The sequence below is a fragment of the Lepisosteus oculatus genome, chromosome 19 (assembly GCF_040954835.1).
Source record: "Lepisosteus oculatus isolate fLepOcu1 chromosome 19, fLepOcu1.hap2, whole genome shotgun sequence".
NCBI classification, from domain to species: domain Eukaryota; kingdom Metazoa; phylum Chordata; class Actinopteri; order Semionotiformes; family Lepisosteidae; genus Lepisosteus; species Lepisosteus oculatus.
The window spans coordinates 16774736-16795876 of NC_090714.1; the positions used below are offsets into that span (position 1 = coordinate 16774736).

The 21141-nt window shown below is 47.0% G+C and overlaps 1 protein-coding gene across 1 annotated transcript in view; it reads left to right on the forward strand.

Annotated features, from left to right (window-relative positions):
- Window positions 1-20819, forward strand: part of cyth3a (cytohesin 3a) — a 32221-nt gene extending 11402 nt beyond the window's left edge. The window contains exons 2-13 of the mRNA XM_015360533.2: window positions 5832-5914; window positions 6248-6312; window positions 7150-7216; window positions 7739-7857; window positions 9942-10022; window positions 10424-10536; window positions 11599-11747; window positions 12309-12420; window positions 17417-17493; window positions 17579-17650; window positions 17955-18109; window positions 19077-20819. Of these exons, the coding sequence (XP_015216019.1) occupies window positions 5832-5914; window positions 6248-6312; window positions 7150-7216; window positions 7739-7857; window positions 9942-10022; window positions 10424-10536; window positions 11599-11747; window positions 12309-12420; window positions 17417-17493; window positions 17579-17650; window positions 17955-18109; window positions 19077-19149 (1166 nt within the window). The 3' untranslated portion in view covers window positions 19150-20819. The remainder of the gene's footprint in view (window positions 1-5831; window positions 5915-6247; window positions 6313-7149; window positions 7217-7738; window positions 7858-9941; window positions 10023-10423; window positions 10537-11598; window positions 11748-12308; window positions 12421-17416; window positions 17494-17578; window positions 17651-17954; window positions 18110-19076) is intronic.
- The last annotated feature ends 322 nt before the right edge of the window (window positions 20820-21141 follow it).

The window sequence follows — 21141 nt, forward strand, 5'->3', positions numbered from 1 at the left end:
AAATGCACCTACTGTAGGATTCAATCCACTCTTAGATGTCATTGTGCACGTTAATAAAAAAATTGAGCATGAAACACAGATTCACATTTGAAGCACAGTTTCTCCTCTGTCAGCTTCTTGGGACATTTTTATGCAGCAGGTAATGTCGTATACAGCTTTGAAGTCCTGCCATTGTGCCCCGTTAACGAGCGATGTAGTGGAGATGAGACTGATGTGACAGCAGATCCTTCTTTTATTTCTCCCACCTACTGATGAATCTTTAAAAGCGGGCTGATTTGTGTGGCTGAGCACGCTTGTCTGCGCCCTGTGTGACGCGCAGGGTCACGGCCTGCTCTCTGCTCGTGATGGTGAAAGCCCTTCACATAAGCTGACCGTATTTCCTCTTGGCTGAACACTGCTCGCTTTTGTTTTGCTGTAGTTTCATTGCTTCGGGCTGTTGCAGCTATTTTGCCTTCCAGGTGAGGGCATGCAGGTGTTTCACTCTCACATTCCTTTAGGTTTGTCTGGAAGGGACACGGCCTCGTCCCCTCTCTGAACTGCAGGACCGATAGCTCATTTAAAAAACACAACACCTGACACAGTCCAGGAACATGTGGCACAAGTGCTTCGCCTCTGGCCTTGAATAATGAAGGTGTTAACACACGGCTGCCCTCTGTGGTTAGCGGCGAGGCTTGAATGCACAGTCCAGTAGTTAAGCATGTTTTGCTGAGGCTCAGGAAAAGCTTGTTCTCATCGGAGCACTTTTTTTGGCCCGTGTCCGAATGCAGGTTTTGGAACGTGCAGCTCATTTGTTTTCAGTACATTTGTTCAGGTGCAAAAAGGGCAACTGTGTAAATGAAAGACTGGAGGGGTGGTGTTCTGGGCACTGAAAGTTGTCAAAAAGTCTTCCTGAGTCAATGGTGCTCTGCACTGAGTAAATATTTAATAAAGGCTCATTAAAGTTTCAGAGCCATAAGACACACTTTATAGGTCGCTGTGTTGCTAAGAAGATCTCCTTTTAACAAGACATCTGCACAAGTCCTGGTAAGGACAACTGCAAACTGTTTATACAATAGCATGCTTCAATTGCATGGCTAACAATAAATTAAAGATTGTTATGCGTCTGGCAGCCTTCAAGTCGATGTGATTTCAAGGAAAACATCAGGCAGTGCTGCTGGATCGTACTCCAGCAAGGCACAAGAAGGGCTCAACGATCAGGATGAAGTACCAACACTATATCTGCGAGGCCAGGTTTGGAAGACCTAGGGGGGGCTGTTTCAGAAATGTGGGGTTCTTCGCACAGGCATTCTTGGAAACCTTGGAAATGCCTTGTCTTTTGTCCTCCGGAAATCTCGGTGGGAACTGTGAACTGTGAAGAAGCTGGTTTCTCTTCCTGTGAGAGCTGTCAATCGGGAGTCAGTCTGACGGTCAGCTGGCAAACTGAGCCACGCACGGTAAAGACTGTTTCAAAACTGCCACAGAATCTGGAGCTATAAAGGGCGGAGCTCAAAAACCAGAGGTTTTCCGTTTCTATCCTGGTGTCCTGGTAAGCTCAGTTGCCCTTGAGCTTCTGTTGCTGAAGGATTACCATGTGACCTGAAAAACGCTCTGATCCCCAGCACTGTGAGGAGGCAGCCGAGGGATGGGGGTGTGGGAGTATGGAACAAGCTACCCTGATTTCCGGATGAGATCCTTGGATCAGTAAACTAGTAACTACCAAAGGAAGTCGTTCGGCCTAATCGTCCTTCTAGCCTTTCTTATGCTCTTATGTGTGGCCTCTGGGGCATCTGCCAGCTGTATAAAAGTAACCGTCACACAACGGAGTGGTCTGCTGCCATGCTGTCGCCTGTCTTTCTGGACTGATGGATGCTGTTTAAGTGGAGTTATTTGACTTTGCCTACTGGTGGCCGTCCAAGTCTGTGTGATTAATAAACTCATTGTGGTGATTAATCACCTTCCAGGAATGCTGGACCAGCCCAGCCTCTCTGCTCTCCATGAGTCTGAACACTGGTCCCTTCAGTGTGGAGCAATTAAGTCTGACTCTGACGTCAGTGTTGGAGCAGGTCAGAACTGAACTGGAATACCTCACGATCTAAACACTATTGATCTGCAGATACCATATGCACAATTCACTTATTGCTACAGAATCAGATTTATACCTGGTTTAAAACAATATTATGTCTGCAGCAGGCCTCTGTCTTATTTAATTTAAATGTATTCAGGAGTAAGGATTTTCTCCACACAGTGAAGAAAAATACTTTTGTGTTTCTACAGTGTTATTGTTAATCCATGCAGCTCCTAGGGAAACTGGCTTGTGCATTAATCTAGAGAATCTAGGATCAGATCGTAGACATCACAGTGATCGCGATATCGGTTTTTATAATACGGGAGCAAAGCAAGAGCAGGGTGACCTGAAACATAAATACTGGGAAGAGTCTTGAATGTCTTGATTTAAAATGTGCAGGCTTCTTTCCATTCTGTAGTGTGGCAAATGTCAACACAAGAGTGAAGCCAGAAAGTGCTGCAGTGTTTGGCCTGTGATTGCAGCAGACCAGATGCTACAGCAGTCGGGCTCCGCTGTCTCAGTCCTGGAGTGTTTGTCGAATGAGTCCCTCTGCTTCGCTCTGGGGCTGAGCGAGCTGCTCTACTTATCTACAGGTATGAGCAGAGGCCAATTCCTCAGCGAGTACGCCACGGACTCACTCACTGTCTGTGGGTGAAGGAGGCTTCACAGCTGACGTGCTGTGGTCAGTCTTTCTCACCACTTCCCCATACACTAGAAGAAGTCAGACAAGCAGTTCTTTGTTCTGCCTGTAGGCTGTGTTTTCTGTTTGCTGCTTCGGGAGGGGCCCACATTTTTTTTAAATTTATATGCAGCTGCAGTTTAAATTTGAATATGCTCTCAAAGTATACTAAAGATGTGCTGTGTTTGCTTGTGTGTTTTCATAGATTTATTCAGATCTTGCAGCAGATGGCCCGACTGGTATAGGGAGTACAGCAGGGCCTGCACTGACCCGATGTGTGTGCGGTGTGTGTGTTCATTGTACTGTTATCAGGTCTACAAACCCAAGGTGTGTTTTATCAGCAGCTAGACCCTCTCCTTTGTAACAGGATCCTCCTGGGGCTGTGTATGGCTTTGGTTACTGCAAGCCTACTGTAATTAGCAACATTTGCTTTTAATTGTTATACATGCTACCTGGGGAGTGTGAACAAACAAGTCTTAAGTTTGTTTAGCTCTTGTGCTACCAATGATGCGTTTCACTGTTACATGTGGATGAAAATGGAAGCTGAACCTCCAGTTCAGAGTATTTTAGAGTATAAAAAATGTAATCTCTGAACTGGAAGGGACATCAGTTCCAAGGAGCTGACGGACAGAAGGAAACGGCCATATTTGTCTGCCCTCTTCGAAATCCCACCGAGGAAGAATCACATGAGGAAGAAACACCAACGATCTCAGCTGTTTGTTTCACCTTTGCTGCTTAAAAACCAACACGAATTTTGCAACTTAGCAGCTTTCACCACAGGTGGAAAGCTTGCAGTGGTACAGATGGATGGAAAAGAAGTAAGGAACTCAATGTCATGAGAAACAGTTTGGCCATATTTATCATGCTGGTCCTACTTTGCCTTGAGTTGTATGATTTGAGACTGAGCCCAGGTTACTGTGGGGCTGGGTCATTAGTGGGGTTGGGCTGACAGAATGATAGTCCTATATAGCTGGCTGATTGTAGTGTTTGCCTGCTCCAGCAGACTGGCGCCTGTGAACTTTGTGTGCCCTTTGAGTGTGATCTCGCAGGGAACAGGGATGTGGCTGTTGCCTCTGGGTTTGTGTTTTGAAATTCCAGCGGGGGGAAGTGTAAGTGAAATAGATTGGCACGCAGTTTAGAGATGGTACTCTTGGATGACAAACGAACGGGCTCTAATGCCACATTCTAATTCAGAGGTGGTATAAGTATACAGTAATTGTGAATGAGTGTCTTGGAAAAGCACAGGAAAATTTTTAATGCCACATACAATTTTAATATAAGACAGATAGTGTCCAGCTACTTGTCTGACAGAAAGCACTGGAGAAAGAGGGGCGCGTATCCCTTTTCTTCTTACATGAACCAAGGAACTTTTGTGATCAGTTCTTTTTCTTTAACTTGCAGTTTATGTGGGATATGTGGGTAGACCAGAGTCCTGCATATTAATTAGCCATAATTAGCATAGATCTGAATTGGAGGGATGTCATGTTAGATGTGCAAAACGGACTGGGAATACCGTGTTCAGGTTCTGGTCACCACGTTGCGAAAATATGTGTTGCTGTTCTGGATTCAGTCCAGGTGCATTCCTGAAAGAGAGCGTCCTACACTTGCAGCCGGAACGATCTGAGCTTTTTTAATCTCGAGCAGAGAAGAGCATGAGTCGATGACCCGATACAAGCGCTCAGCCAAGTCAGCCCAGAGGGCCTCTTCAGATCCGACGGCGAAACAGCAACCCGAGGACACAGCTGGAAAATATGAGGGGGGTGCATTTGCAATTCAGAACGGGAGCCGTTTTTTCACCCAAAGGGTGGTGGGTGTCTGGAACAAGCTGCCCAGCTGTGTTGTTGAAGCTGATACCTGGGCTCCTTTTAAGAATCAAGATCCTCAGACCAATTGACAACTAACTTCTAACGCGCCGGATGGCTTCCTCTCTTTGTGTTTGCCATTTCAGTTGCAAAGACCATGTTCAGTGCAATTAACAGCCCCAGATAGTACTAGAATCATATCATGTTGCCTTTTCTTTTTTATGCCCGTCGCTCTGCCTGAAAATACACAGCAGGGATTGTTATTGAGTTTTCCTGCCATCAATGGTCCCACTTTTTCTTCTCTTGTGATGGGGAATTCTTTTGGATGTGTAGGAGGGTGTCTGCTCTGCCTTGTGCGTTATAGGTTAACTTGCGTGGGTAAGTCCATAGGGGAAAGCTCAACAATAAGGGCATTATGTCCATCAGAAAGGTCCAAAACTATTGTGTGAGCCGGCACTTTGGTGGAATTGTCTTGCAGGCTGTGGAAACCCGTGTCATGGAGTTCATCATCTATGGGTTAGGGCTTCTGTTTTTGCATTTCTTGGTAATGCGATTCATTAAATGAATATTTATTATGGTGTTGGTATTAATGGTATGTTGCATATTTTATTTTTTAGTTTGTTTCACATTTTCTTGCAATTTTTTTGCTAGACGTAGCGCAACGTTTTGGGGGGAACTTTTCAGGAAGTTGTATTGCTTTTCCAGAGTAATGAATTCTGCAGGGAGGGCCTAACTACATGGGGAAATGCAGTCTGCTTCAGCTGTAGTCTGACCTAGTTCACTTTGCTTGGTTGTAAGCTTAATGTGATTGCCTGAGCAATCCTAAGTGATAATTCACACCACTGCCCCACTTGCCACATTAAACACATCGTAACCCATTCAGCACACAGTTCTCGTTCTACTGTCCTGAACTAAGGGGGCGGCCGAAGCCACCTCTGAGTTTCACAGGGACCCCGAAGTGCACTGGTCTTTTTACCACGCCCTGCGGTTTTACTAACTGCGGGCTTCTGGTCCGGAGTTCTTGTGATTTATTTAATGGGGCTTCATTTCAGAGGAAAGAGCCACTTCCATCTCCAGGAGTTCATTAATAGTTCTGGCTCTTTGAGGATGCTAAGTAATTGAGCTTTCATTTCCTATTAGCTCTTATAGAAATGTTACTGTATGGAACAGTAGGGTTTAATTTTGCTTGTTTTGGCAGTGTGTTTCACATGGACTCATTCACTGCGAGAGCTGAGTAGCACCAACTCCAACCATTCCCGGCCTTATTTTCCTTAATTTATTGAAAGTGGCGTTTTTGTTTTCACAGTGCCTGAGGACCTCTCCCTGGAGGAACGAGACGAGCTGTCAAATATACGACGTAGGAAAAAAGAGCTTCTGGATGACATTGAGGTATTTCATCACACATGTTTTTTAATGGCTAAAGGTTTAGGTTTAAAGCTTTCTTTTTAAATACTGTTGCTTCTGTGAGCCATTGAAAATGCCTGTTCTCAATAAAAGATTTCTTTCATGAATTTTCTTTCATTAATTTAGACAGTCACAAGCTCCTACTATGAATTTCAAATATTGCTGCTATGTTATTCAAATGCAGGAGCATGTACCCCCGAATTAATTTCTGTTATTATTCCTCCTGATTGCTGAGCAACAATGCTCTTCTGTGCTCCCGGGTGCAGACGGGTTAAAGGAAGCCCTCAGATGGCCTTACTCTCGGTGTGTCTTTTGCAGAGGTTGAAATTTGAGATTGCAGAAGTCATGACGGAAATCGAGCACTTGACCTGTATGGGAGAGAGGTGAGCACCAGCAGACTGCTTTGCACAAGGTGGTTTTTACTTCACCTGCACTCTTACTTTATTGATTTTAAACTTTTCCAAAAGGAAACATGGACATTGTTGGCAGCAGGGAAACACGAAGTTGATGTCTGATGATAATTAATAACACCGACAACAACATACAGCCCCTCGGATGCACACCTGCTCTTTTTGTAGCCTAAATCCCTTTTGTATTTCGAACCCAAAGTCAAGAGTGGCTCACCGCTGTATTATTTTTGCATTAGCCTTTCATCACCTCTATTGACAGCACTAATCATGTTACAGGCGTCTGCAGGCAGGCAGGTGGCTCTGCTGTTGGAGCAGGATAGGTTAACTGTGCTGTTGAAAGCTATGGCTGTGTTCGGTCTTTCAGCTGTGCCTTGAGAAACCTTTGCTTTCAACCCCTGGTGCAGTCATGCATTGTCAGGTCAGTGAGTTCTGTGTTTGTCCCTGCTGCATTGTCAGAACAGTGAGACTCGTTCCAAACAGGGAAAACAAATGTGTTCTGCTGGTGCAGCTGGCCAGCTGGGAGTCAGGATGGATATGAACAGTGGGTGTGTCAGGCTGATGGATCAGGTCTCTTCACCTGGTACTCCAGGAATGCGGCCGTCCGGTCATCTCTGACACATGGTCTCTTACTGTCACCCGTGTCTGAAATGGGTCTTCCTCTTCTGCTACAGTAAACGCGTAGATCTTGAGAGGAAGCTTGAAGGGACTTCCTTAGTGTTGGAAATACCCGTCTCAGTGCTTTAGCAAGAGACCCTTTTCAGCTAAATATGCTACAATCTATGGTTCTTCATGATTGTTTTAATATTACAGCAAAACCTCACAAAGGAACAAGCAAATTGCCATGGGAAGAAAAAAATTCAACATGGATCCCAAAAAGGTGAGTGAATGAGTGTTGTGTTAGTGCACTTGGTTTGCAGTTTTACTCTCGGCCTGAACTAAGTGTGGTCGAGTGGGAGATCAGTTGGATATAATTAGACTTACAGAAGGACTAGTGCATGTTTTGTTTATGTTTCGATAAACAAATGGATAAGATGCATTTAGCATTTTTGCACTGCCTGCAGCTGTAAAAATTAACTACAAGATGCGGCACCATAATGTCGCCCCGTAGTGTTTATCTTCATCTTTATGCACTTCTTTCAGTTTTTCCCAACTGAATCCGTACTTTTCCAGTTGCCTCAGTAGGTTTCTGCGAGTTAATGCGCTGGGGCCCCTGTTGCAGACCACCCGCAGTGCTGGCAACTTCAAAAGTCCTTCGGCTTTGTCCCATAATGCACATTGAGAGCATGTGGCTGTTCAAAAAGTGATAGTTATTTGCATTTGTACGACCTCTGGCATTCCAAAACATTTTTGTGACCCAAAGAAATAAGCCAGTTTAAAAATGTATCTGTTTTAATTATAGGGTATCCAGTTTCTTCTTGAAAACGACCTCTTGCAGAACACCCCTGAAGACATCGCACAGTTTCTCTACAAAGGGGAGGGCTTGAATAAAACGGTTATTGGAGATTACCTGGGAGAGCGGTAAGATTGAGTTTTGTCACAGCTTGGACGTAGCTGAAATAAACACGCTGCATGTTGTGATGTACAGAGGGCTGCGAGCCTGGGCGTTCAGGATCTGGGTCAAAAGATTCAGGAAACGAATTGTCTGGATTCATTGAGTCAGATACTGAGCAGTTTCCTTAGCTATTCAAACCATTCATACGGCAGATGTTTCTTATCTTCGAAAAGAAAATTAGCCACCTCTGGGGACTCCAGACTCTCAAAATAACAAGAGCTTCTATTGTGCAGAAATTCTCCAACACGTGACTAAGTGAAACGCTGCTCTGGTACGTTTGGTATCTTAGACCATTCCCAAGGTCTGTGGATAAAGCTGTGTCAGTTGAGTTTTTGCCCCCACAGGCTAATTTCTATGAAAACACTTAAGTTTGGTTTTGTATTCCTTTTAGTAAAATAAAAACAGGTATAAACCTATTACTTGTTCCTTAAAAACAGGTAGATCAGCTTGTATTTTCTATCACTGCTAAATGCACAACAGTTATCTGCTGTAAATGTTGTTAAGAGGCGATTCTGCAATTGTCCTTTCATCCACATGAACTCCAAGAAAATTTCAGCTTGTATCCCAAGTGTAGAACGACATTTAAGATTCACAGTCGCAAGACAGACACCCTACGGTGGTAGTAATGACAGTGCATGCAGTGTCCCGTCACACCCTAATCAGTGCCCTGCGCTTGTGGGGCCTCTACGGTTCTGTGCTGCAGGAGAGTCTCGAAGTCCATCGAGCTGCTCCGCTCGCAGCAGCCTGTCTCCTCGGTCTCCCAGCCCTCGCCGACCGGGGAGGCAGATCACCACGTCCCTCCACGTTGCTGTTGACTGTAAACATAGGAGGAACACTTATACTTACGCAATTAAAGCTAATTGTGTTCGTGGCAGGCCCCGAAACCTGTTATTACGTGTAATTAGAAGGCTGGTGTGGAGGAGACCGAGGGCGGGGCCGCTTCAGACAGTGTAGCGCGGCGTCCTGTTGATGTGCGCTGAAGCAAGTTTGCCCTTTCCCTTCTGGTGCCGTTTCCGTCTCCCTTTCTCACGCGCTGCTGGAGACACGGACAGGCGGGAAAGTCCCACGCGCGGCAGGGAAGGCAGGATCGCGCCTCGTGCATCTCGGCTCGCCCCAGCCCGTCCACCGCCGATCGGGTCACCCCACCGTTCTCCAGGCCAGGCCAGCCCGCTGTGGCTCGTGTTATGGCTTTTCATCCTGTGTTCTCCTTCCTCCTTGTAAACGGCATGGCTGTAAAGCTGTCCAGGTCCAGGCCATAAGGGTTTTAACATCTCAAAAACAAAAGTGCGCAAGAAGCTGAATAAGCTGTCTGTGAGAACAGTGTTCTTAAAAAGCTTTCCCCAGCTCTTGCCTATGACGTCTAACACTCATACCGCACCTTGGGGATAAATTCCTTTTTTCTCCACCCCCCCCAAAACTTAAAATCACGCTCGTCTCTTTTTTTTTTATATCTGCCCAATCTGCAGTAACCAGACCCTTTTTCGAGCTGCGGTTCTGCAGCTGCAGCTCGCTCTCCCTCTTGGGAGGGAAGGGGATGGGCAGGGGTGCTCTCCCAGCATGCCCTGCTTGCCGGGCCAGGCGGCTGGGTCCCGCCGACGGCTCCGCGGCGTCCGACAGGCGAGTCCGCGCTGAGCGGCGGGGCTACACGTCTGCCAGTGATGTCACATAGCCAGGCTCTGCGTGCCAGAAAGGAGGTAGTTCAGCCCCTGTGTGGCAGGCGTCACGGCCCAGGGTCCAGCTGGCACTGCCTGCAACATAGAGGTCAGCCTCGCTCAGATGGACGGCCTTTTCTTGGGGCTTTGAGCGAAGCACTTTAGATCCCTTTGGACACAGTTCAGGTTTTGCTCTTTCGAATCTGATCCTGCTGACTCTTATAGGGCCGTAAAATGTCACGGTATTTTAAATACGCTCAAGTGGAACGCCTTTTTTTCTGTGCCCTGGAAAGGACCGCTGTCCCGCGTCAGGGTTTTGAAAGCTCTTGCCCAGTGTGTTCCCTGGAATTTTCTCCTGACACCTGATCTACAGTGAGGTTTTTTCCTTTGTTTCTCAGAGACGAATTCAACATTAAGGTGCTGCAGGCCTTTGTCGAGCTCCATGAGTTTGCAGACCTCAACCTTGTGCAGGCTTTAAGGTAAGCTGAAGAGTTTTTAAGGCCGTCTCACACAGGGAATGAGCTGCAGGTGCATGTTAATGCAGTGGGATACCTCTCTAGCGAGTGCCTGGGATGTGAGGAAGTTCCTCTAGCAACAGTGTTGCAGTAGACCTGCTGACGTCACTTTCAGCCTTGAAATAATGAAAATAAGAAATTATAAAATGAGCAGTGGCAGAATGTGTCAAGCATGTGGGCACGGCCTCTTCACAATACACATTCGGATGGCCAAAATAACATTTAACAATGAAGTGTACATACTCGGCAAAACTGTCCTCAGATACAGATTTGAAGTTTATGGTCAGAAATGCGATAGGTCAATCGATCATCCAGTCAATCAGTTAATCAAAGTGCTGATATTTCCTGTTTCATTCTGCTAACAGGCAGTTTCTATGGAGCTTCAGACTTCCTGGGGAGGCTCAGAAGATCGATCGCATGATGGAAACGTTTGCATCACGGTACTGCCAGTGTAATCCTGGCGTCTTCCAGTCTACAGGTCAGAAACATAATCATTCGTCCACCCGCTGGGGAAGTTAGTGTGAAGTAGGATGACGTCTCTTTGGACTCGTTTCTAGGATTGAAGTGGGCCAGAGCAATTCAATTTGCATATATTTCATAATACACTTCCACCCGCCTCGTTCAGAAGACTTTATCATCAGCATCGTAACGATGCGCCTCTTAATGAACGTATCGGTAGTCATTTACAAAGTCCTCAGTGGATGTGAACACCGTGTCTAAATGCTGGAAACCAGGCTATTGTGTGGCCTGCACGAAGTATGAATTCCTGGCTATCAGCAATGCATGCCTGCACTGTACAAGCAGATCCGATGGTGGAAAGAGGACTCATTGTTCTAGGAAGAGTGAACTGCATTGATGAGAATAGGCCCTGACGTCTGCAGGGTTAAACGGGACTGCAGCTGTCAGCGCGAATTGATTGAGAAGATAAAGACTGCAGAGCTGGTGGATGACTCTGTCACAAATGCGATGAAATGCAAAAAAAGAAAAAACTATAGATGATGTATAGTTTGCTTTATTTAATGGTTTAAGTTGAGGAGGTTGTATGCATCTGATGCTTAACATACCATAAGCACTTTTTTTCCCAGATGTTCTTTGGTATAGTTTGTTCTTCCTTGAAAGAATTATTTAAATGATTGTTCTCTATGCGACCTCAACATTCAAGGCTCAGGAATCTCTTACTGGTTTCCAACAAACTGCGCGTGTGAGAGAACCATTTTTTAAACACAGAACGTACCTCTCGTGTACTTGATTCTGCGATTCTCAGATGCACTTCCAAGCTTTAGCATTTGTTTTCTCTTAAACATCTCCTTTAAACACGTGTCCGAACTGTGATGTGGATAAATAACGAGGAAGAGGTTTATTTGCATTATATCCTCAGGGTGGTTAGTTTGTCATAACTGGGCTTGCATTCTTTCAGACTTGCCCCCTCTGTTACTTCATGCTGCTGGGGTACGTTTTGTGTGAATGCAGAAAGAAGGGAGGACCATCTCTGCCGTGCAGAAGGCTTGACATTGGCTGTCGTGTGTGCTGTCCCTTCCAGATACGTGCTACGTCCTTTCCTTCGCGATCATCATGCTGAACACGAGTCTGCACAACCCCAATGTGCGGGACAAGCCCGCAGTGGAGAGGTTCATCTCCATGAACCGCGGGATCAACGACGGAGGGGACCTGCCCGAAGAGCTGCTCAGGGTACGTGCAGAGCTGCCTGGCACAGGCCTAGGGGGTCAGGACAGGGAACCCTCCGGCTGTGCACAGGCCAAGGACACTGGTGCTCTTAAATCTGAACATTTCAGACTCTCAGTCAGTTTCTACCCTGTGGATGCTTTCCCCAGATGTTGTCAGGATTACTTTTCTTAAGCCATTTATTTGCTTCCTTTGTCTTTGGCTCATTTAAAGGGTCTAACCGAGGGGCGGGCGTAGAGCTTACACTGAGCTTAAGGAAAGAGTGGCCCTGCAGCAGAAATGCAAACTGTAAACAGTGTCAAACTCTGCTTCCCTTGACTTCATGCTGGAAGGCAGCTGGCTTGAGCTGTTTTTTTGTTTTAAGATTCCTTCCACCCCCCCAGCCTCAAGTTAACACTCAGACAAGAGCGCAGGTCTTTTCCTCCTCTCCCCCCCTTGCTATTTCCACTCCACACTTTTCCCAGCGGAAGTGGGAGGCCAGGAAAGCGTCTCGCCGCGCGGTGGGGGTGTGGGGGTGTTGTGTACGACAGTATTAAGGCCTCGTCTTCCTCCTCCCCTTTCTTGCAGAATTTATACGAAAGTATTAAAAACGAGCCGTTCAAAATCCCCGAAGACGATGGCAACGACCTCACCCACACGTTCTTCAACCCGGATCGAGAGGGCTGGCTGCTGAAACTCGGTTAGTAACATCGGCAGCAGAAAAAACACTTTTTGTCACTTTTTTTTTCCTCCATTTTGTGCCTTTTGCAATCCAACAGTTATTTTCAGCCTGAAAGGTGTTTTTTTTCGACTCCATAGGAGATCAGTATATTTCCACAAAGAGGAGGCTGTATTCAGATCTGTAGTGTAAAATACAGGTACTCTCATCGCACTTAGAATGAGTTTCTCCTTTATTAAAGAAGGCTTATGTCTCTTATTAAGACTTGGTGGCTGGAGCCCTCGTCTCAGGAAAAGACCAATATACAGGTGTTTAATCAGTCATTAGTTAATTAATATGCTTTACTGAAAACAGCAGGAAGGTTCACGTGTTCTTTGTTTTAATTATATTGTAATATGGATTATGAAAACTTTGTTAGGAAAGGTACAGGCTCCTCGTGGATCTGTCATCAAGCAAGTACGACGGGCGGGTTGCTCTGCAGGTGTCTTCCTGTGTTCTTATAAAGGAAGCTTGCGAAACGCGGCGGAGAGAGAGTTTGTTTTAAGGATAGGCAGAGACAGATTACTGGGTTGTGTTATTAGGAAATGCTATTTCTTCAAAGCTTCCGTCAGAGTAGTGCAAGTAGAGAACATGCTCTGTGATGCGTGCGCACTCCCTCCGCCAGGAATCCTGACTGCAGGCGGGGTGGGACAGCCGTCAGCCAGCTGCTGGTGGGAGAGCCAGCCGCGCTGTGTAAGAAGGCAATACTGCAGGCTTGGGAAGTGGGGTTTAGCAACAGGAAGCTGCAGGAACTACTTGGCACCATCATCACGTTATTAGATGCTCTGCAACGGGTCTTTGCATAATCATACGTTGACATACGTCCTTGTCCTTTAGGGAAAAGTTTCTTCAGAAGAAGCAATGCATTTGCGTTTACGAAAAGTGTTACGTATGTGTACAGTATAGTTGTGTCTCTGCTCCCCACTCCTCCTCTCCCTTCCCCTGCATTGTTATGCTGTGACTTTTTTCTCTTTGTCTGTGCTTTTGTTTTTGCTTGTTTTGTTGATGAGGTGGTTTTTAAATGTGACTTCTTGTTTTCCTTATGCCCTATGACCTATGACCTCTCACCTTTCTGTTCTGTGACTGGCTGTCTCTGCTTATTCTGCGCCAGGAGGTAGGTACTCTGGAGAGCTCCCTGCCCCTGCACCCTCTCCCCATCATTCCCCCTTTCTGTTGTTGATGTTTGGTGTTGTAGTTCCTCTTTAGCAAACAGGGTTAATAGCTGCGCAAAGCCTTCCACTTAATTGCCTGGTTATCGTTGGAAGGTTCAAAGGTCATCTTGCTGTTGTTCAGACTGGTTTCTTTTCCCCTTGCTGGCTCAAGCAAGCGCATTCCTCCAGCAGTGTGTAACGTCTGCTGTATCTGATCAACTCGATCGGAGCGCACGTTCTGAACAGGAATGGTCTGTCAATAGCACTGCACTTTTTCTTTACAGACAGAGGTACTGTACGTCACCTCTAGGGTACTGGAACCCAGAGGTTGGGAGCTGCTGAGCTATAGGCATCCAGGGGGCTCAGATTTCATTGGAATTTTCACAAAAATAAAAACTTCACTTGCATTTTTCTTGGCTCAAAACTCAAAAAGCCTAAAAAGATTCATGCACCGTTTAAATCCCGGTGAAGAGCCCAGAAGGAATTCCTTCCGAACCGCCGCCCACACCTGGCAGCGTGCGTCCTGAAGCACACTGAAGTTTCCCCGAGTGCTTGAAGCGGGGAAAAAAAATGAGTAACGCACTGGAGAGCACCTTCAGTGACGCACTAGAGCTTCCAGAGGTGTTAGTCTGCTGCAGTTTCTGTGTCCTGGAGGCCTGGCAAGACTGAACCAGCACGCTTGTCAGACAGAGGTCCTGCCCAGTTTCCACTGAGGAGAGTTTTCTGGTGCTGTTACTTTGCTCTTTTGGATGTTGATGTATTAGACCTACTGTCAAAAAAATTCTGTTGTTTTTGCCAGATTGTGGTTTGTATCCGATGACCATTTTCTCGGTTCTCCGGGTAATTAAGTGGAAGGAGTAGCGCTGTAGAGTTATTCCCACCCTTTTTTGCATGTATTGTGTTACTTGGTTCGTAGAGCCGCGGTCTGTGCGCTGGGTAGGTGTTTTATTTGTGCAGGTTTGCAACAGGCAGTCTCAGTGGGGGATTAAGGTGATCAGAAGCCCCTAGGCTACACGTAGCCCCCCCCATTATAAAAAAAAAGCGAGAGAAAATGCTGTAATAATTAAGTATTCGGAGTTCAAACGGAACGTCAGCCGGCACTCCCAGGGAACACACACGTACACACACGTACACAGGGAGCCCAAACACACACACACACGTACACAGGGAGCCCAAACACACACACGTACACAATTAGCCTGTAATGCAAGTACAGAAGTGCACCCAATAAATCAGATTCACAGCCCATCTGCGAGCTGACAACAGAAATCATGCGCTTTAAAACCGACGACACACAACAAGATCATCACAGCAGAGACCAGTGAGCTCCCTGTCTGGGCGCGTTATTTCAAGACCAGCGGGACACCCCCCACTCGTGCAAGTCCACTGCAGTCAATAGACTCAAATCAGTCAATACACCGCATCGACGAGCAGATGTTTTTCTACATGGGCTTTCAAGAAGGGATCAAACTCGCTGATTACTTCGGGGACACCCGTGAAGCTCCCGTTGTCGGGGCGCCCCTACAAGCCAGCCCTCGCTCTGCTAAAAACTTCACCACTGCAAACACCCTTTTCAAGACTTCAGTCCAATACTCATTGTCAAACTGTCTTGTTAGTTCTGAATCTATTAGACCACTATCAGCGCAGCGCATAACGTTACACGACCACAGCCTTTCCACGGCTCTCCGACACCCCGTGTCCAGCCAGGCGTGCGGCGGTGTTGACCCGGTCACTACAGCCTGCGGCCAGTCCGGACTGGTCATCACCGCCCCCGAATAGTTACATGTGAAACGGAACACTGTACCTTTCGAAGGGGATACAGCAGCCATCCTCTTGGCACACACTCGCCGTTTCAGAGTTTTCTTCTGAAGAGGGTTTTAGAGAAATACCTCTCAGTGTTGATGTGGTCTTTCCGATGCTGCAACATCCGCGTCTCGGTTTTGACGCGATTCCGGGCCCAACTGAGCCCGGCATGCCCGCCGCTGTCCACCTGGTTCACCCCAGCACGCTGGGGCCGAGCTGTAGGGAGCTGGAGCTGCAGGTGCACCAGCACGGCGGCGGCTCGGACATGGCGGCGGACGGCGGTGGCGTTTCGGACGGCTCTGCCTCTGGCTCCGTCGCGGGAGCTGCTCGTCCTCATGAGCCCAGTGTGCGCCCAGGCCAGAGCTACTGTAGCTGCAGCTACTGTGACTTTTCAACCGCGCTTGCTGTGGCCCTGGCTGCACCGTTAGCCGCCAACCCAGGATCGGGGTTCGGCTCAGCAAACGTGAAATAACCAGTCGCTCTGGGGATCTTTTTCAGTAGAGCCTGCTCACACGGCTCTTTCAACCGCCCTGCTTTAAGTCTTTGCGGCCCGCTGTCATATTTTCTATCGCACATTGTGAGGCTGGCTACCGTAAACGTGCACTAGATTATCACCCGATGAATCCACCGACATAAATTTGAACTGCGAACCCGTTGCATCGAACCACTCATTGGTTCACGCATGATTCAACGTCTTTATGGACCAATCGGGGCCCACAGGTCCGTTTAAGAAATACCCCGGCCTATCAGGGGCCCCTGATCAACCCATCCCAGCTGCCAGGCGACGCGCAATCCCCTGGGGTCTAGGACAGGGGTCCGAGACTGCGCGCCGGGCACGGAGGGCCAGGGTGTGCGCTCCCGCAGAGTCGGAGCATGCCCTGCAGGGCCCTGGCGCGCACCCTGCTGGGCTCTGGCCGAGGGTCCGAGCCGGCCCTGTGGCGCAGACACGTCTGTCCAGCGGCCGGCCCGTCGAGCTCCTACTTGTGTTGGCAGAAGAGAGAGGAGAAAAACAAAACTTTAAAACTCTCCTACTTTAAAACAACAACAACAACAACAACAACAACAACAACGACACGAGGACTGTATCGCATGGAGGGTCCTGTGATAAAACCGCTTTAAGAAATCGTATTTTAGAACTAAGTCGTCATATGGGCTGACGATTTGACAGCTTTCTGGGACAGCTGTGCTGTAAAGCCCTTTCTAACGTGAAGAAATCTGGGACAAATCTCTCAGGTCATTACATCTCAGAATAAGACCCTTTTAACTGCTGCCAAAGCCGCCTTCTTTTTCCCTGCGTGGTCTTGCTCATCTGTCAGATAGGTGCACACGATCAGAGCTCCTGGGTACATATCTCTAGCCCGATCCCAAGTGAACATTACGCTGGATGGGATTACAGTCAAAGGCGGCTCCTGACAAGTAACACATGGTACATGGTTTTAAGCAGAAAAGGGGCGGGGGTCTGGTCTCCCCGAATGCACCTCTGCAGCCAGAGAGGAAGACGTGTTTTCTTTATAACCCCGCAATTGAACAGGCACATCGTAACAATAACAATACTCATTTTTCGCCATGACTAGGCTTTTGATTTCTGAGTTTATAACCCTATTTACAACACCCCCCCTCCTCAACCCCCTTGGTTCATCCTGAATGTATATGCATGTCATCGCTCCCGAAGGAGCTGTGCTGCACAGGATAGAAAACAATCTAGAAATTATACGTATTTTTGTTCAGCGAGCAGCTCTCCTTTCGAAGGCGATGGGGAGGCGCAGTGAATGGCTTTAACCCGCTGGGAGTCCCGTAGCAGTCGAATGGTGTATTAGTTCAACACAGCGCCGTGTGTCTGCGCGGAGGAGACACACAACTCTGCATGGATGGAATTTTCTAGGAGATTTGAGTTTTGAGGCACAGAAGCAGCCCGATGGAGTCTGTATTGACCCCCCGCCTTGTTTGCGCCCGTTCTTGGGTGCTCCTTCCTGGCGGGTCTTTCCAGACTGTGTTAACGCCGCTGTGTGTGTGTGTTTTTTCAGGTGGAAGGGTGAAAACCTGGAAACGAAGATGGTTCATCTTGACGGACAATTGCCTGTATTACTTTGAATACACGACGGTACGCTGCCTCCTTGTGGACACGAGTCGGTACGCATGGCCTTGCGCGCCTGTGGCGCTGAATCTCTCCGTTCTCTCTCCCGCAGGACAAGGAGCCCCGTGGGATCATCCCATTGGAGAACCTGAGCATTAGGGAGGTTGATGAACCCAGGAAGCCTGTAAGAGCCCAGTTACACTGCTGTTGTGTTCCTTGTAATAGAATTTAGGCAATGAAGAGTCTCTCGTCTACTTCATTGCAGTGCTTTTGTGTCACAAACACCTTACTTATTAGATTGTTCCTGATCAATTAATCAATTAAGAAGTGCTCAGCCGTGCAGTATCCATGTGGGACCGCCCAGCCCTTGTGTGTGCAAGGCTCCTTTTCAAAACTGCGCTCTGCCTCCGTGTTGGCTGTGAGACGCCTACATCCGCAGAAGGAAGGTGACCCCCGCGCGCCGCGCGCTCTGCGCTCTGTGCTTTCAGAACTGCTTCGAGCTCTACAACCCCAACCACAAGGGGCAGGTGATCAAGGCGTGCAAGACGGAGGCGGACGGCCGGGTGGTGGAGGGGAACCACGTGGTGTACAGGATATCCGCCCCCACGCCCGAGGAGAAGGAGGAGTGGATCAAGTCCATCAAGTAAGGGCCCGGTCTCCGGGGCAGTGTCCCAGGCTGCAGCGGGGACAGGCCCGGGCGCTGGGGGCGCGGCCGACTTGCAGACCTGCTGGGCTGAGCCGCAGACGGGCCGCCGGTCTGCTGTCTGTCGCCCCCCCGCGATGCCCCCGTCGCGTCAGTTCACCCGGAGGGGCAGGTGGTTCAAAAAGGGCCACTTCTTCAGTGGTTCAGCGGTTCTGCGACAGAAAACAAACACAATTTAAAGGCAAACCCAAGGAGGCTGTTTTGTAGCGCTAAGCCTCATTTCTGAGCAAACGATGATATTAGATGGAATTAAAAAGAAGCGTTAGCCTGTGAATTCAGTTCACATCACACCCCACTGGCCTCTGGCCTTGAGTAAGAGAAGTGCCCTCTTCGGCATTCGGAGACGCACAGAGGAGTTAGGGGCGTTCAGTCGCCCCAGCCCTCACGCCTGGGAGAAACGCCACAGTGAGCTAATCGAGTGCTCCCCATGCTCCTGCAATACAAAATACTTTTTGGTTTCGAGGAGGATGTCGGCATGCATCAGTCTGGAAAGTCTCCTGCCTGTGTTCTAACTGTTGTTGCTTAAAACGTGAGGCCTTGATTTAAAGCACGTGAAACTTCTGACTTGTTTTGTACGGAACACAAAACTCGGGGCATGTTAAGCTGCATTATTTCCGTTTCCAGTCTTTTTAATGGAATTGTGTAGGAAGAGATTCGATTCAGTGCAGAAGCTGCGGCTGCTGTCCCTCTAGACACTGGAGCAGAGCTCCAGTGTGGCACCGGATGAAATTCCGTGCAATTTCTCTGGGAACCGGGAAATCTGCAGAAACCATGGAAACAAAACTGGGTCATGAAACAAACTTTTTTTTTAATCTAGTTAAGCGGGGGTTTGTATGAATGTGCTTGCATTTCCATATCAAAGGCATCCATATTTCCAGCTGTATGACTTATTTATTTTCCCTCCCAGAGCGAGCATCAGCAGGGATCCTTTCTACGACATGCTGGCCACCAGGAAGAGAAGAATAGCCAATAAGAAGTAACCTGCTGCCTAGCGGCGGACCCGTGCGGAGCTGTACGTGCAGTGCAGATTCAGAGACGCAGGAATTTGCTGCATTTATAACACGAGATCCTGGGCAAGAGGACCATGGACTGATAACAGGCAAGGGGATGAAGGAACGAAACACAAGACAGGCCTCACTCATGTTTTGTCTGCTTATATACTTGGTGAACCAGGAGACGCTGGACAAGAAAAGTAAAAAAAACACCTGCTGTGATGAGTGACACATGGGTACTCATTATTGTGGGAATGTTTACCCTCTGTGTACTTGTATTCGAGGTGGTTTGCTTGTCCAGTTATATGTATCATGTGGATGTATCTATGTATACATGCATTTCTGTTTATGTAATGTGTACATACTTATATCCACACACAGAGAACGAGATTGAACCTTTGTACTTTTTCTTTGTAAGAAAATAAAACTACAGTTTCTTTAATTGACGGGCATTTTTGGACGGCACTGAAGATGCATGCTGTTGATCGGTGATCAGTCTTGAAGGAGAAAAAGTGCTCTTAGAAACTTGCAATCTGTTCATCTTTCAAAAGCTGGAAATCTCACACAGGGAGGCTCACAGTGGTACCTGGCATAGCCGTGACCACAGCCCCAGAATGTGTACTGAATGCAGCTCCTGAAAAGCACTAGATGAATTCAGTCACTTGACCAAAAGAGGCTCTAGATTAACCTACTGCTCTTCAGGTCAGGGATCTTTCTCTACAACACTTTCACAGCCACATTGTTGGCACAAGAGGGTTCTTATTGACAAGTGCACGTCCGATGCCATTTCGTCTACTAATATTCCAGAGATATATAGCTAGTATATAAATCTATAAAAGGTCAGAGGAAAATTTCATAGCAGTCTGAGTCAGCTGGACTGATTTCATCTTAAAAAACAACAACACTTTATTAGTTTTCTTTCTTTCTCGGTGAAACATGGGGTACCAGCCAGTTAATTAAGCTTGTCTTACAGAACTCCCTTAAAGAAGGCAGCATGAGCAGTGCAATCAATACAACTGTGCACTAGTATTTTCAATATGTAATTTTGTAGTTAGTATGGAGAACTGCTTGCTGCCAGAGTTTGTGTATTGTAGATCAACAACTACAGTTATAATCAGTGCTTTTTATATTTATTTCTATGTGCAATTTGCAAAAAAAAACTATTTGTAATGGTAAAAATGTAGTTTTTTTAAGTTATGTGTAAATAATGTATAGAATGTTTTTTTTATTTTTCCGTTCTGTTTTATTGCATGTAAACTCTTTTGGTGGTAGCTTTGCATCAGGAGACATCAAATAAGATATTTTTAAAACCGAGATCAATTTGTTATGGTTAGGGTTGGGGTTGGGAGGGGTGTTAATGTCACTGAACATGCTGCATGACTGATGAAGCTAATGCCAGCAGAGTTTTACATGTTTGTAAAAAAAAAAGCCCTGATGCAGGGTACAGACTATTCTTGAAATGCCCATCTGCCAGTAAGCATTACTCTTTACGATGTATAAGATGTGGGCAGCTATGTGTATGCACACGTGTGAATACATACACAAATAACAGTTGCACCTGTTATACTAAATGAAGAATTAACCATGTGTAGACCTCCCTATGTATGTGTATAAACCCTGAAATGATGACAATTAAAAGCTATTGGTTTCCTATTAAACAGTGTGGACCTCTTTTTGATCTATACAATTATGAATGTGATATCAAACACCTTTTTGTACTGTAAATGCCAGATTCCCCAAAGGACCTAATGAGAATCCCCTAAAACTAGCTTGCCAGTTTTAATTTCTATTTCATTACACGTGGTTTTCAATTCAGAGGTGAAACACTCATCCTGAAAGAACATCACTGCCTCACACAGGATGTGACCTTCTGACCCTGCCTGGGTAGTAATTAACAAGTGACGACGACACCAATCGACTTCTACGGATTCTACAATGCCATTTGGTCATTTCAGAAAGAAAAAATGCATTTCACCTCTG